Here is a 17,033-nt window from a genome sequence, read left to right on the forward strand (position 1 = left end):
GGCTGGGAAATCTAGAACACGGGCATAGTCTGGATAAGCGGCTGATCATTTAGGACTGAGTTGAAGAGAAATTTCTTCACTCAAAGGGTTGTGAATCTTTGGAATTCACTACCCCAGAGGATTGTAGATGTTCCATCATTAAATATATTTAAGACTGAGATTGACAGGTTTTTGGTTTCTCAGGGAACCAAGGGATATGAGGAGTGGCTGGGAAAGTTAAGGTCGATGATCAGCCATGATTGCATTGAACAGCAGACACAGGCCAAAGGAACCATATGATCTACTCCTGCTCCTATTTCTTATATTCTTATGTTCAAAATCCTGAATACCCCTACCTGGTAGCATTTTGGAGCACCATCACCACTTGGAATGCAGCAGTTCAAGGAAAAGATCAAGCATCACCTTCTAAGTGCAATAAGGGATAAGCAATAAATGTAGCCTTATGATTGTTGGTTACATCAGGAGAACAAGGAGAAAAAAGCATAAACAGATTGCAATCCGTGCCATAAAAATAGAGATATTATATGATGTCTTTTGAGATTACCACTTTTAAGTCAAAAAAGGATAGAATTAATGCAAAGGCTTTAAGTTCTATACTTTGCATCCTCTACCCCATACTTTTTCCTATGGTTTTATTATTGTTTAGAAACATTTGTGCCTGAATCAGATGAGTTATAAACATTTTTGAAGTGATAGTAATATCCTGAATATTGCAATCCTCCATACCCACTGTCCTTTGTTACTCGACAGTGGCACCTCTCGGGATTTGATTATTGCCTAGTAATTCATGCAGAGGTACCCATTGTCATCTATCATGTTACTCGAGAAAGAAATTATCATTCCTAGATAATGGAACTGAAGAGTACAAAACCTTTGGTCACATGTGTAGAATTGCTCTTAAATTTGTGCGAATAACCAGTAAGGTTATGCAATGGGGTTCATGCACCATGCAGAATCAAGACACACACAGATCACAGATAGCTAGTCTCATGGTTAAGACTTTCGTAACTTAAGTGTTCTCAATAAGCCTTTGAATAACGTCTTTAGGGGAACTGAGTGTTGTGGATGTCCTGCCACTTGGGTTTGCAGCTTGGAAGTTGGGAAAACATAGCAGAAGTGTTAGGCCAGTTTCAATTTACATGATAAGGCTGAAAGAGATGTAACTAACTGACTTTTCCTGAGGGGCAGGGGGAAGGCAAAGAGCTCAGACTTTACAGCCTAATCCAGATTCAAAGAATCACTTTAACCAGGTACATATACCTCAAGGAGAATAATCCAATTTTCAACTACTGTAGCACAAACTGCTTTATATTGAATACTGTTCACTTATCTGTGCCATATTAAATAAATTGTTGGTCCATAGACACAGCTTTGCTCTGATATGGTTTATAATCAATCCACTCAATGACGATGAGAGTTGTGTGGTAGCAAGGGATAAATTCAAATAATCTGATCCATGAAGCTCGTAGCAGAGCTCATGTGTGGCTTTGCCCTCTGGTGAGCTGTCACACCTTGAATGCACATTGTTTCATATATTGAGTTTTTTTTAAAAACTACTCTATTTGTATTCTGGCAGAATCCACATCTTTCAATTAAAACTAATCTTTCCTGACAGTCTCTCTTATGGCCACGAAACCTCTTCTTTTGTAAGGGAGTGTAACACAGTGAGCGAAAACACTGAGATAGAATTGGAAATAAATATCTCACTCCTGAACTTGAATCTTTTTCCTCTGGCCTGGCTGCAGCCCACACATCTCCAGTGGCTCACCACAGGCATATCCCAACTCCCTCAAAGGAGAACACTGTGCTGGTGTCTGAGCTCCCTTGCCACTTGCTCCCATTCCCTTTGGAGGGTCTGCCTTGAGGGTCACCTGAACCTCTGCGAAGCATGCCCTCTCTTCTGTCCACCTTTGGCACTAATGCCTCCAGTGCCACATCTGTGAACCTTCTCCCTGACCTGATGGTCTGCATTCCTTCTGTGAATTTGTTGCTGTATCATTCAACAACAGACTTTTATAATCCAATACAGCTTTCCTTGAAGAGAGATAGACTATCTTTAAGATCTAGAGGCTAGCTGAGCAGCTCACGAATCTCAACCCATGTCCAAAAATCAGCAGACCAATTTCCAGCCCAAGAAGGTATTGTTGATCAGTAACACTGGATCTTTTATTTTTATTTGTCCATGGATTGTGAGGTTTGGCTGGCAAGACCAGAATTGTTGCCTATGCATACTTGCCCCTGAGAAGATGATGGTGAGCTGTCTTCTTGAACCACTGCAGTCCATGTAATGTCTGTATACCCACAGTGCTGTTAGGAAGGAAGTTTATTTTTTTTATTCTTTCACAGGATATGGACCAGGCTAGGCCAGCATTTATTGCCCATCCCTAATTTCCCTTCAGAAGCTTGTGGTGAGCTGCTTTCTTGAACCGCTGCAGTTCATGTGGTATGGGTACACCCACAGTGCTTAGGGAATTCCGGGATTTTGACCCAGTGACAGTGAAGGAACTGTGATATAGTTCCAAGTTAGAATAATGTGTGGCTTGGAGGGGAAGATTTTTTTTGGCTATTCATTCATGGGATGTGGGCATCGCTGAGCTAGCAATTGTTGCCCATCCCTAACTTGCAAGTGGTGGTGTCCCACGCATCTGCTGCCCTTGTTCTTCCAGATGGTAGACATCACATGTTTGGAAGGCGTGGTTGAAGGATCCTTGGTGAGTTGCAGAAGTGTATCTTTTAGACGTTAGACACTGTTGCGACTGTGTGTCGGTGGTGGAGGAAGTTAATGTTTAAGGTGGTGGATGAGGTGCCAGTCAAGCGGGCTGCTTTGTCCTGGATGGTGTCAAGCTTCTTGAGTGTTGCTGAAGCTGCACTTATCCAGGCAAGTGAGGTGTCAGATTTTTGATCCAGCAATAATGAAGGAACAATGATATAGTTCTAAGTCAAGATCGTGGATGGTTTGGAGGGGAACGTGTAGATACAAGTGTTCTCATGCATCTGCTTACCTTGTCATTCGAAGTGATAGAGGTTGAAGGCTTGGAAGATGCTGTCGAAGGAAGTTTGGCACAATGTTACAGTGCATCTTGTAGATGGGTATTCACTGCTGAAACTTAGGCTGGTGGTGAAGGTTAAAGGTCAAAAGCAAAATACTGCAGATGCTGGAAATCTGAATTAAAAATAAATTAGGTCACTCGACCTGAAACATTAACTCCACAGATGCTGCCTGACCTGCTAAGGTTTTCCAGCATTTTTTGTTTTCATTATTGAAGGTTTCAGGTGGTTGATAATGTGCCCATCATGCAGCCTGCTTTGTCTTGAATGGCATCAAGCTTCTTGAGTGTTTTTGGAGCTGCCCTCATCCAGGCAAGTGGAGAATATTCTATCACGTTCCTTAGTCTTTGTCCCTATTACATATGTTATGCACTTCTGGGAATTCTTGAGTGGGCAGAGGAAGCTTTCACCCAAAATAGTATGAGATAATCCCTTTTTCATTGGGATATTAGAGGCAGTTCACTATGATAATCAAATGATGTGTGAATTACATAATAATACTTGCTATTTCTTTTTCTGGCCTTTAAACCAAATCTACATGGCTTTTAAATAACACCAAGATAAATCAATGTCCATGATTGCCTAGTAGTTAGGTGTTTACAAATGTTTAAATGGGCAACCAAAATGATTTATTCAAGGCAGTTCTGACTGTTTACTTCTTTATTTGATGGCATTTTCTAATCAGTCTGATGAGACCAAATATTTATAAACATTGTTGGATTACAGGTGCCAGTGAATTTCCCGATCAGAATTTTAAATACTTGGAAGATGAGGAGGATCAACAGTGATATTTGTGGGGCAAGGCACCTCCTTTATCGCCTTAACCTTTTCTTCCATGGGGTGTAATCCTTGTCTGCCCAAACGGTGCCCGAGGTAGGTAACCTCGGTGGCTTGGAAAGTGCAATTCTCCTTTTTTAGGCGGACTCCAGCTTCCAGAAATCTTTTTAATATCTCCTCTAAATTTGCTAAATGCTTGGCCTTTGTCGATCCAGTTATGAGGATATTGTCAAGATGTATTACAGCCCCTCGCAATCCCTGTAGCAGACTCTCCATCATTCTTTGAAATATTGCACATACCGCGGACATGCCAAAAGGTAGGCGCGTAAACTGGAATAGGCCTTTGTGTGTGTTTAGTGTGACATACTCCCAGGATGTGTTATCTAACTCGAGTTGATGGCACACGTGACTCGTATCCAACTTAGTGTAGGATTGACCTCCTGCCAGTTTTGTGTATGAATCTTCAATTCTTGGAATTGGGTATTTATCCAACTTGACAGCCCGTTTAACTGTTAGTTTATAATCGCCGCAAATGCATACGGTCTTATCCGGTTTCAGGACGGGGAAGATAGGTGCTGCCCATTCTAAAAATTGAACCAGCTGTGAGATGCCTAGTTCCTCCAACCTGTTTAACTCAGCAACGACATTTTCTCTTAAGGTACCGGTATTGCCTTAAAAAATTGGGGAGTTGCCTCTGGATCAACATAAATCTTGGCTAGCAAGTCTTTGATTCTTCCTAATTCGTTGTGAAGGACACTGTCATTTTTTTAACAATTCTAGCAGTCCTCCTACCTGCACTTGAAAAATCTCGGACCAATTTAACTTGATTTCTTTCAGCCAATCACGGCCCAGAAGGCTTGGTCCTTTCCCAGTCACTATTATTACTGGGAGCTGGGCTGACTGCTGCCCTTAGCTCACAGGTACCATGGCAGTGCTTTTTAATTTTATGGCTTCTCTTGTGTAAGTCTTCAACTGGGCAGTAGTTCTCTCCAGGCTCAAGGGTTGGATACCTTCTCTCAGGTACTGAAATGTGCGCTCACCCATCATTGTGGCTAATGAATGCCCCTTAACCATCTTCATAACTAGAGGCTTCCCATTTACATGGAGTGTGACAGTAATAGGGTTAGCCTTGACTGCTTTAAGATTCAAAAGAATGTCATAATCAGTTATTTCAGACTCTTTCATATTATGTACTTCTAACATCTTTGCTAGCTGGTTACTTGGCAGTCTGGACTTAGCTCTGCACTGCTTTATCAAATGTCCTCTTTTGTGACAGTTAAAGCACTCAACCTCCTTAAATCTACGTGTTTCAGGAGTGTGGTTACCTCCACATTGGTAACTTTTCAACTTCAGGATCACTGTCTGATTGCCTCTGGTTCTGATTTCTGGGTGATTGGGAATGATTTCTCCTTTGCAGCTGCTTCAGCAGTTTTGGTGCCACATCTGACTGCAGGTTCCCGCCCTAATGGTAAATGGCACCATTTTGCAAGCTCTGTAACTCCTGCAAATCGTTTTCAGCACTTCGAATGGACAAAGCTATCTCCGTTGCTCGTTTAAAATTTAAATCGACTTATGCCAACAATCGATGCTGAATGGTGTTACGCACGCCACAAACTAACCAGTCTGTAGCATGTCGTTCAAGGTCGCTCCAAAATCACATTGCTCTGACAATTGTTTCAACTTAGTATTATAAGTCATGATTGATTCGCCTGGGTCTCACCCTCATATTAAATTTGAATCTTTGCATAACCACTAATGGTTTGGGCTGAAAATGGCCCCTCACTAAATCCACGAGCTCACTGAACGATTTGGGGCTGAGAGACTGCAACAAGGCGGTTAAGAGAATTACCTTGCACTTTGCCTCCTCCCTTATTTCGTTGGCCTGTAAATAAAACCCTCGATGTATTGAGTCCAGTCTTCCATGCAGGAGTCAAATGGGTTGATCCCCCCCAGAGAGAAGCGTCCTGGTGAATATATATAGTTTTTCCTGCTTTAAAACAAACTACTCACAATTGTAGGGCAAAAGGCAGCACCAGGATCATTTATCCTTGTCACCTGATGTAGCGTTGTACTACCAAAAGGCTTCCTTAGTTGAACATAAGAGCTTTATTTACAGAGCTGCTGGATTAGATGCAGATCTCCAGCAAGGCTACAATACACTCTCTAGACTAAGAAAACTCTGCCTCTTATAAGCTTTCCCGCACTCGGTGTTGACTGGCTGTTCTGATCTCGTGACCCTTACTCAGTAAGGCTGGCCTTAAAGCAACAATCACCACACAGGAAGTGAGTTATTCTCTGCAGGAATCCTAGTCTCTGACCTGCTCTTGTAGACACAGAATTCATATGGCTAGTCCAGTTAGTTCTAGTCAATGGTAACCACAGAATGCTGATAGTGGGGGAATGCCATTAAATGTCAAGGGCCGATGGTTAGATTCTCTCTTCTTGAAGATGGTCATTGCCTGGCACTTTTGAGGTGCGAATGTTACTTGTCACTTGTCAGCCCAAGCCTGGATATTGTCTAGGTCTTGCTGCATTTGATCATGGACTGCTTCAGCACATCAGAAATTGCGAATGGTGCTGAACATTGTGTAGTCATCAGCGAACATCCTCACTTCTCATTTTATGATGGAAGGAAGGTCATTTATGAAACAGCAAAGATGGTTGGGCCTATGACACTACCCTGAGGGACTCCTGCAGTGATGTCCTGGAACTGAGATGACTCACCTCCAACAACCACAACGATCTTCCTTTGTGCTAGGTATGACTCCAACCAGTGGAGAGTTTTCCCCCTGATTCCCATTGACTCCAGTTTTGTTGAGGCTCCTTAATGCCACACTCGGTCAAATGCAGCCTTGATGTCAAGGACAGTCACTCTCACTTCACCTCTGGAGTTCAGCTCTTTTGTCCATGTTTGAACCAAGGCCATAATGAGGTCAGGAGCTGGTAGCCCTGGCTGAAACTAAACTGAGAGCCAGTGAGCAGGTTATTGCTAAGGAAGTGCTGCATGATATCACTGTTGACGACCCGTTCCATCACTTTCCTGATGATCGAGAGTAGACTTATGGGATGATAATTTGCCGGCTTGGATTTGTCCTGCTTTTTGTGTACAGGACATACCTGGACAAATTTCTACATTACCAGGTAGTGGCCAGTGTTGTTGCTGCAGTAGAACAGCTTAACCAGGGGCATGGCAGATTCTGGACCACAAGTCTTCAGTACTATTGTTGGAATATTGACAGGGCCCATAGCCTTTGCAGTGTCCAGTGCCTTCAGCTGTTTTTTGATTTCACTTGGAGTTAATCAAATTGGCTGAACACTGGCATCTGTGATGCTGGGGGCCTCCGGAGAAGGCTGAGGTGGATCATCTATTCGGCACTTTTGGCTGAAGGTTGTTGCAAATGCTTCAGCCTTATCTTTTGCACTGATGTTCTGGGCTCTCCCATCATTGAGGATGGGGATATTTGTGGAGCCTCCTCCTCCAGTGAGTTGTTTAATTGTCCAGCACCATTCACAACTGTATTTGGCAGGACTACAGAGCTTAGATCTGATTCGTTGATTGTGGAATCACTTAGCTCTGCCTATCACTCGCTGCTAATGCTGTTTGGCACACACATAGTCCTGTGTTATAGCTTCACCTAGTTGACAGCTCATTTTTAGGTATGCCTGGTGCTGATCCTGGCATGCCCTCCTGCATTCATTGAACAAGGGTTGATCCCCTGGCTTGGTGGTAATGGTAGAGTGGGGAATATGCCGGGCCATGAGATTACAGATTGTGGTTGAATACAATTCTGCTGCTGCTGATGGCACACGGTTTGCCCAGTCTTGAGTAGCTAGACCTGTTCCAAATCTATTCCATTTATCATGATGTACGATGTACGTGCCACACAACACGATGGAGGGTATCGTCAATGTGAAGACAGGACTTAGTCTCCACAACGACTGTGCAGTGGTCACTCCTACTGTTACTGTCATGGACAGATGCATCTGTGGCAGACAGGGTTGGTGAGAACGAGATCAAGTAGGCTTTTCCCTCTTGTTGGTTCCCTCATCACCTGCCGCTGACCCAGTCCAGCAGCTATGTCCTTGGTGATGGATATTGAAGTCCCCCACCCAGAGTACGTTCTACACCTTTGCCACCCTCAATGCTTCCCCCATGCTTCCAACATGGAGGAGTACTGATTCATTAGCTGGGATCGGGGGGTGGCGGGGTGGGGGGGAATGGTGGAGCACAGGGAGTGGTACGTTGCAATCAGCAGGAGGTTCCTTTGCTCATGTTTGACCTGATGCCATGAGACTTCATGGGATCCAGGGTTGATGAAAGAAAACTCCCAGAGCAACTCTCTCCAAGACACCATCCAGGACAAAGCAGCTCACATGATTGACATCCCATCCACTACCTTAAACATTCACTCTCTCATCACCAGCTCAAAGCTTCACCAAAGTATATTATCTACAAGATGCACTGCAGCAACTTGCCAAGCCTCCTTTGACAGCAACTTCTACCCCTGCAACCTCCACCACCTAGAAGGACACCGTAAGCAGACAGTTGAGAATATCCCCTCGAAGCCACTCACCATCCTGACTTGGAACTATAAAAACAGGACCTCTAAGGTTGTAATCTCAGGATTACTCCCTGTGTCACGTGCCAGTGAGGCTAGAAATAGGAAGATAGTGCAGCTGATCACGTGGCTGAACAGATGGTGTAGGAGGGAGGGTTTCCGATATCTGAATCATTGGGATCTCTTCCGGAGCAGGTGGGACATGTACAAGAAAGATGGGTTGCATCTAAACTGGAGGGGCACCAATATCCTGGCTGTGAGGTTTGCAAGTGTCACTTGGGAGGGTTTAAACTAGTAAGGCAGGGGGGTGGGAACTAGAGCAATAGGTCAGCAGGTGAAATAAAGGACTGGGAACCAGTGAATATGGCCAGTAGGACTAAGAGGAAGGGCAGGCAGGGAGAAATTACTGAACACAGTGGGACTGGGGGTCTGTAATGCATTTGTTTCAATGCGAGAAGTATAACAGGCAAGGCAGATGAGCTTAGAGCTTGGATTTGTATTTGGGACTATAATGTTATTGCTATTACAGAGACTTGGTTGAAGGATGGACAGGATTGGCAGATAAATGTTCCAGGATTTAGATGTTTCAGGTAGGATAGAGAGGGATGTAGAAGAGGTGGGGGAGTTGCACTGCTGGTTAAGGGGAATATCACAGCTGTACGACAGGAGGACACCTCGTTGGGCTCATGCAGCGAGGCAATATGGGTAGAGCTCCGGAATAGGAAGGGTGCAGTCACAATGTTGAGGGTTTACTATAGGCCTCCCAATTGCCGGCAGGAGATTGAAGCACAGTTATGTAGGCAGATTTTGGAAAGATGTAAAAGCAATAGGGTTGTTGTGGTGGGTGATTTTAACTTTCCCTATATTGACTGGGAATCACTTACTGCTAGGGGTTTGGATGGTGCAGAATTTGTAAGGTGCATCCAGGAGGGCTTCCTGAGACAAATGTAGATAGTCCAACTAGGGAAGGGGCAATACTGGACCTGGTATTAGGGAACGAACCCAGCCAGGTGGTCGAAGTTTCAGTAGGAGAGCATTTCGGGAAAAGTGACCATAATTCAGTAAGTTTCAAGGTACTGGTGGATAAGGATACAGGAGTCCTCGGGTTAAGGAGCTTAATTGGGGGAAGGCTAATTATAACAATATTAGGCAGGAATTGAGGAATCTAGACTGGAGGCGGATGTTTGTCAACAACTGACATGTGGGGGAGCTTTCAAATGTCAGTTGCTAAGAATTCAGGACCGGCATGTTCCTGCTAGGAGGAAGGATAAGCATGGCAAGTTTCAGGAACCTTGGATAACGAAGCATATTGTGAAATTAGTCAAAAAGAAAAGGGAAGGCTGGGAACAGATGAAGCCAGTGGAGAATGCAAAGAAAGTAGGAAGAAACTTAAGCAAGGAGTCAGGAGGGCTAAAAGGGGTCATGAAAAGTCACTGACAACCAGGATTAAGGAAAATCCCAAAGCCTTTTACACATATGTAAAAAGCAAGAGGGTAGCCAGGGAACGGGTAGGCCCACTCAGGGACAGAGGTGGGAATGTGTGTGTGGAGCCAGAAGAAATGGGAGAGATACTAAATGAATACTTCTCATCAGTATTCACCAAAGAGAAGGACTTAGTGGTCGATTTGTTTAGGGAAGTGTGTGTAGATTGCTTGGATCATGTTGAGATCAAAAGAGAGGTGTTAGGCGTCTTGAAGAATATTAAGGTGGATAAGTCCGCAGGGCAAGATGGGATCTACCCCAGATTAGAGGGAGGCAAGGGAGGAGATTGCTAGGGCCTTGACAGAAATCTTTGTATCCTCACTGGCCACGGGTGAGGTCCCAGAGGACTGGGAGAATGGCCAATGTTGTTCCATTGTTTAAGAAGGGTAGCAGGGATAATCCAGGAAATTACAGGCCGGTGAACTTTATGTCAGTGGTAGGGAAATTATTGGAGAAGATTCTTCATGACAGGATTTACTACCATTTGGAAGCAAGTGGGTGTATTAGTGAGAGGCAGCATGGTTTTGTGAAGGGGAGGTCATGTCTCACTAACTTGATTGAGTTTTTCGAGGAAGTGACAAAGATGATCGACGATGTAAGGGCAGTGGATGTTATATACATGGATTTCAGTAAGGCCTTTGACAAGGTCCCTCATGGTAAACTGGTACAGAAGTAAAGTCGCACGGGATCAGAGGTGAGCTGGCAGGATGGATACAGAATTGGCTTGGTCATAGAAGACAGAGGGTAGCAGTGGAAGGGTGCTTTTCTGAATGGAGAGCTGTGACTAGTGGAGTTCCGCAGGGATCAGTGCTGGGACCTTTGCTGTTTGTGGTATACATAAATGATTTGGAGGAAAATGTAACTGGGCTAGTTAGTAAGTTTGCAGATGACACTAAGGTTGGAGGAGTTGCAGATAATGAAGAGGATTGTCAAAGGATACAACGGGATATAGATCAGTTGGAGACTTGGGCGGAGAAATGGCAGATGGAGTTTATTCCGGACAAATGCGAGGTAATGCATTTTGGAAGGTCTAATACAGGCAGGAATTATACAGTAAAGGGCAGAACCCTTAAGTGCATTGACGGGCAGAGGGATCTGGGTGTACAGGTCCACAGGTCACTGAAAGTGGCAACGCAGGTGGATAAGGTAGTCAGGAAGGCATATGGCATGCTTGCCTTCATTGGCAGGGGTATTGAGTATAAAAGCTAGGAAGTTATGCTGCAGCTGTATAGAACCTTGGTTAGGCCACATTTGGAATATTGCATGCAATTCTGGTCACCACATTACCAGAAGGATATGGAGGCGTTGGAGAGGGGGCAGAGGAGGTTTACCAGGATGCTGTCTGGTCTGGAGGTTAGTAGCTATGAGGAGAGATTGAAGAAACTCGGATTGTTCTCACTAGAGCGACGGAGATTGAGGGGCGACTTGATAGAAGTTTACAAAATTATGAGTGGCATGGACAGAGTAGATAGTCAGAAGCTTTTTCCCAGGGTGGAAAAGTCAATTACTAGGGGACATAGATTTAAGGTGAGAGGAGAAAACTATAAAGGAGATGTGCGGGGCAAATTTTTTATGCTGAGGGTAGTGAGTGTCTGGAATTCGCTGCCAGAGGAGGTGGTGGAAACAGGTACAATAAGAGGCAGCTTGACAAATACATGAATAGGATGGGAATAGAGGGATATGGACCCCGGAAGTGCAAAATGTTTTAGTTGACGGGCAATATGATCGGCGCATGCTTGGAGGGCCGAAGGGCCTGTTCCTGTGCTGTACTTTTCTTTGTTCTTTTCTTTGTTATAATGCCATTCTTTCATTGTTGTTGAGTCAAAAATCTGAAATACCCTCCTTAATAGCACTGTGGGTGTACCTACACAACATGGTCTACAGCGGTTCAAGACAGCAACTCACCATCACCTTTTCAAAGGCAATTCGGGATAGGCAACAAATGTTGGCCTTGTCATTGCCGCTCACATCCCATGAATGAATTTTAAAAAAGCTATCAAGTGCAGTTTTCAAATCCATGAATCATGCCTGAAATCCTGTACCTATTTATCGATCTGTCAGAAGTGGGATTGACTATGATGTACCCACTGATGAAATGAGCTGGTATTACTTATTATGCATGCAGGAGCTACCAGTGGATAAAACATACCTAAGAAAGAATTGGCACCTTCAGGAGAGGGGGACAGAAAGAGGGCAAAATTACAGAAAAAAAAATGTCACTGAATATCTTTGCATCAAAAGAAACTTGATTTAATTTCAACTTCAATCTCTCATGTCACTTGATCAACACATACTATGCCATTACCAAAAATGAATATTTGTACCTCACATTGGAAACAGTTCGTTCTTCACAGAAGTCCTGGAAATGATACTTTTGGTTGATATCAGATAATGAATGCAGAACTATTTAAATAACTTTCACTTCTTAAATAAAAAAATGAGCAAATTATACTTTCATAACTTATTTTGTGTGAGATCTATTTATTTAAATATTTAAAATGCCATGTGTTAATATTTTACCAAGTTAAAATTCTACCTTGAAATGATTATATAACAGTGACATTTTTAATCTGGAAATATGTTTGATGTAAAACCTTTGAAGACTTTATACAAGAATAGTAAATCTATTGCTAGTACAGTCTATTTTGGTCTAGATGGATTTCTTTTCGATTTAACTTCTGATAGATTTATTGTACTAAAGTAGTTTGATATGATTGTACCATCTATAAAAAACAATTTTTGGTGCAAAATATTTTATTCGCTCAAAGTGTTATTGTTCTGTTTCTCCAGGCCATTAATATTGGAGTTGCGTCCTTTAATTGTGAACACATATCCATTTTTTGTAATTCCTTGAAGGCTCAGTGAGAAAACCTGTGTTGCGTTAATCAAAGCCAGGGTAGTAGCATTCCTGGACTACAAGGTGAAAAAAAAGTCCAGTGGCATCCACTTCCTGATCCACTTAATGGTAATTTGCATATGTGTGGATTTTGATGAAGATAGAATTGGGCTCAGCTGTAACACTTTCCACCCTTGAATCGTCTGTGATACAGTCTAGCATTACACCTGAGGGTAAATAAAAATCATTAGGTGGAATATTTAAAGCAGTCACAATTTTATATGCTAACTATATACAAGGTCCTGCTGTGGGCATGTGGTCTTAAAAAAATTTACCCTATGAGGTACATCCACTTTGTCAAGTTATTGGAGGACTCTTGATGTTTGCAAAATTATAAGTTATCACATTCCATTTAAGAAAAGATTGGGAAATTAATTATTTACTTCTGGATTCCATTAAAGATTTTCAGCAAACGTATAAGGCAGTGAGCCACAATGCAGCCTTTAAATGAGGATATCTCTTTAAGTAATATTATTCATCATTATATATAAATATTTTAGATGCATGTGCTGCCTCTGCTGATGCACAGAGTGGTCTTTACAAATTGATTGCATAGCTTGGTGCTTCAGTTAGGAATTTTGAGCAAATGCGAACTCGGTGCAGAGGGAGAAGGGGGTGCTGCCTTTTGCTTCCAATACTTGCAGTGGTTTTGTGTAAGTTTGAGGCAATAATTATTAAAATTTTTGTCTAATGTTTTAGTGTTGGGTAGTGTGTAGAAAAAGAAAAGACTTATCACAAACTAAAATGTAGGTAATAATAATATAGATTAAGAAATGGCAGTCCAGGTTGGTTGTCTGGACTGCAATTGTGGGAGGTTATGGGTAGTGAGTGAGACTGTCCAGGGTGAACACATCTGCAGTAGATGGATCCATCTTGAAACTCTCTGCTTCACAGTCATTGAGCTGGAGTGCAAGTCAAAGACAGTTCGACACATAAGGGAGGGAGGAAGAATATCTAGACAGTTTACTCCAGGTTTCAGTCACGCCTCAAAGAAGTGCAGATTCAGAATGGGGTTGGTGTGACCAATAGGGTACAGAGCGAGGAGAACTCAAGTTATGTAGAGAACAAGGATCTACAGAAACTGATCCTGTTCAATGGGTATAACGTACTTGCTACCTGTGAGATTAAAGAGAAAGACTGTTGGAAGGACAGCCAGAATGTGGACCATAGCACCTTGGAACAGGAAGCTGTCCAAAGGGAGATAGAGGAGGAGAGAAAACGTAATGTGCTAGTTATAGGGAATTCAATAATTAGGGTGGACACAGATAGGGGAGATGATGGTGTAGTGGTAGTGTCACTGGACTAGTAATCCAGAGGCCCAAGCAAATGGTATGGGGACATAGGTTCAAATCCCAATATGGCAGCTGGTGAAATTTAAATTAAATTAATAAATCTGGAAGATAAAGCCAGTCTCAACAATAGTGACCATGTCAGTTAAATGGGATAGGTTTTGAACAGATCTAGCAACTCATGAGGCGCTGTGGGCCATCAGCAGCAGCAGAATTGTACTCGGCCACAATCTGTAACCTCATGGCCTGGCATATCCACCACTCTACCATTACAACCAAGTCAGGGGATCAACCCTGGTTCAAAGAAGAGTGCAGGAGGACATGCCAGGGGAAGCACCAGGCATACCTAAAAATGAGATGTCAACCTGGTGAAGCTACAACACAGGACTACTTGCATACCAAACAAGGTAAGCAGCAATCGACAGAGCTAAGCGATTCCACAGCCAACAGATCAGATCTAAAATCTGCAGTCCTGCCACATATAGTTATGAATGGTGGTGGACAATTAAGCAACTGGAGGAGGCTCCACAAAAGTTCCCCTCCTCAATGATGTGGGAGCCCAGCACATCAGTGCAAAAAATAAGGCTGAAGCATTTGCAACAACCTTCAGCCAAAAGTGCCGAGTGGATGATCCATCTCAGCCTCCTTTGGAGGTCCCCAGCATCACAGATGCCAGTCGTCAACTAATTCGATTCACTCCACGTGATATCAAGAAATAGCTGAAAGCACTGGATATTGCAAAGGCCATGGGCCCTGACAATAGTACCGAAGACTTGTGGTCCAGAACTTGCCACGCCCCTAGCTAAGCTGTTCAATGCAGCTACAACACTGGCATCTACCCGGCAATGTAGAAAATTGCCCAGGTATGTCCTGTACATAAAAAAGCAGGACAAATATAAGCCAGCCAATTACCATCCCATCAGTCTGCTCTCGATCATCTAAAAAATGTGATGAAGGGGTCATCAACAGTGCTATCAAGCAGCACTTGCTTAGCAACAACCTGCTCACTGACGCTCATTTTGGGTTCCACCAGAGTCACTCAGCTCCTGACCTCATCACAGACTTGGTTCAAACATGGATAAAACAGCTGAACTCCAGAGGTGAGGTGAGAGTGACTTCCCTTCAAGGCAGCATTTAACCGAGTATGTCATCAAGGACCCTTGGCAAAACTAGAGTCAATGGGAATCAGGGGGAAAAAGTTTCCGCTGGTTGGGGTGCTGTGGGTTACCTACATCACATGGACTCCAGCAATTCAAGAAGGCAGCTCACCATCACCTTCTCAAAGGCAAGTAGGGATGGGCAATAAATGCTGGCCTAGTCAGCGACGCCCACATCCCACGAATGAATTTTTTAAAAAATCTGCTGTCCTTAATGGTCTGGCCTATATGTGAGTTCAGACCCACAGCAATGTGGTTGACTCTTAAATGCCCTCTGAAATGGCCTAGCAAGTAAGATACTCAGTTGTATCAAACTGCTACAAAAAGGAATAAAACCAGGCAGACCAGGTGGCATTGACCTAGGCAAACCCAGCCCTGTCAACCCTGCAAAGTCCTCCTTACTAACATCTGGGAGCTAGTGCCTGACATAGTGATGTTCACGGAATCATACCTTACAGACAATATACCATTCACAACAATCACCATCAGTCGGACAGGGCAAGCCAACCAGAGGTGGCTGCATAGTGGCATACAGTCAGGAGGGAGAGGGAGTTGCCCTGGGGGTTCTCATCGACTCTGGACCCCATGAAATCTCATGGCCACCAGGAAACCTACCATCACTCTCAGCTGATGAATCAGTGTTCCTCCACGTTGAACACCACTTAGAGGAAGCACCTAGGGTGGTTCGGGCACACAGATGTACTCTGGCTGGGGGACTTCAAGACCCATCACCAGGAGAGGCTCTGTAGCACCACGACTAACTGAACTGGCTGAGTCTTAAAGGACATAATTGCTAGACTGGGTCTGCGGCAGGTGATGAGGGACCCAACAAGAGGGAAAAGCCTACTTGACCTCGTCCTCACCAACATACCTATCACGGATGCATCTGTCCATGATGGTATTGATAGGAGTGACCACTGGACAGTCTTTGTGGAGACTAAGTCCCAACTTCAAATTGAGGATACCCTCCATCGTATTGCATGGCACTACCATCATACTAAATGGGATAGATTTCGAACAGATCTAGCAACTCAAAACTGGGCACCATCAGCAGCAGAATTGTATACAACCACAAGATGTTACCCTCATGGCCCGGCATATCCCCCACTCTACCATTACTATCAAGCCAGGGGATCAACCCTGGTCTAATTAAGAGTGCAGGAGGACATGCCAGGGGCAGTGCCAGGCATTGCTAAAAATGAGGTGTCAACTTGGTGAAGCTACAACACAGGGCTACTCGTGTGCCAAAAAGCAGAAGCAGTATGCAATAGACAGAGCTAAGCAATTAAACAATCGACTGGAGAAGGAGGCTGCCCACAAATATCCCCATCCTCAATGATGGTGAGTCCAGCACATCAGTGCAGAAGACAAGGCTGGAGCATTTACAATAATCTTCAGCCAGAACTGCCGAGTGGATGATCCTTCAGAGATCCCCAGCATCGTGGATGCCAGTCTTCAGCCAATTCGCTTTATTCCATGTGATATTAAAAAACAGCTGAAGGCAATGGATACCGCAAAGGCTATGGGCCCTGACAACATTCCGGCAATATTACTGAATAGTTGTGCTCCAGGACTAACCTCACCTTTTGCCAAACTGTTCCAGTATAGCTACAACACTGGTATCTACCCAGCATTCCTGAAAATTGCCCACATATGTCCTGTCCACAAAAAGCAGGACAAATCCAACCTAGCTAATAACCGCCCCATCAGTCTACTCTTGATCATCAGTAAAGTGATGGAAGGGGTCATCGACTGTGGTATCAAGCGGCACTAACTAAAAAAACAAGCTGCTTACTGACACTCAGTTTGGGTTCCGCCAGGTACA

General features: G+C 43.8%; 1 protein-coding gene across 4 annotated transcripts in view; it reads right to left on the reverse strand.

Annotated features, from left to right (window-relative positions):
• Positions 1 to 12,100: 12,100 nt before the first annotated feature.
• dnai4 (dynein axonemal intermediate chain 4) overlaps positions 12,101 to 17,033 on the reverse strand; it is a 179,742-nt gene continuing 174,809 nt past the window's right edge. For all 4 annotated transcript variants that reach the window (XM_041207630.1, XM_041207629.1, XM_041207632.1 and 1 more), the window contains one exon: positions 12,101 to 12,929. In XM_041207630.1, coding sequence (XP_041063564.1) covers positions 12,924 to 12,929 — 6 coding nt within the window. In that variant the 3' untranslated portion in view covers positions 12,101 to 12,923. The remainder of the gene's footprint in view (positions 12,930 to 17,033) is intronic.

This window comes from Carcharodon carcharias, chromosome 16 (assembly GCF_017639515.1).
Source record: "Carcharodon carcharias isolate sCarCar2 chromosome 16, sCarCar2.pri, whole genome shotgun sequence".
Taxonomy (NCBI): domain Eukaryota; kingdom Metazoa; phylum Chordata; class Chondrichthyes; order Lamniformes; family Lamnidae; genus Carcharodon; species Carcharodon carcharias.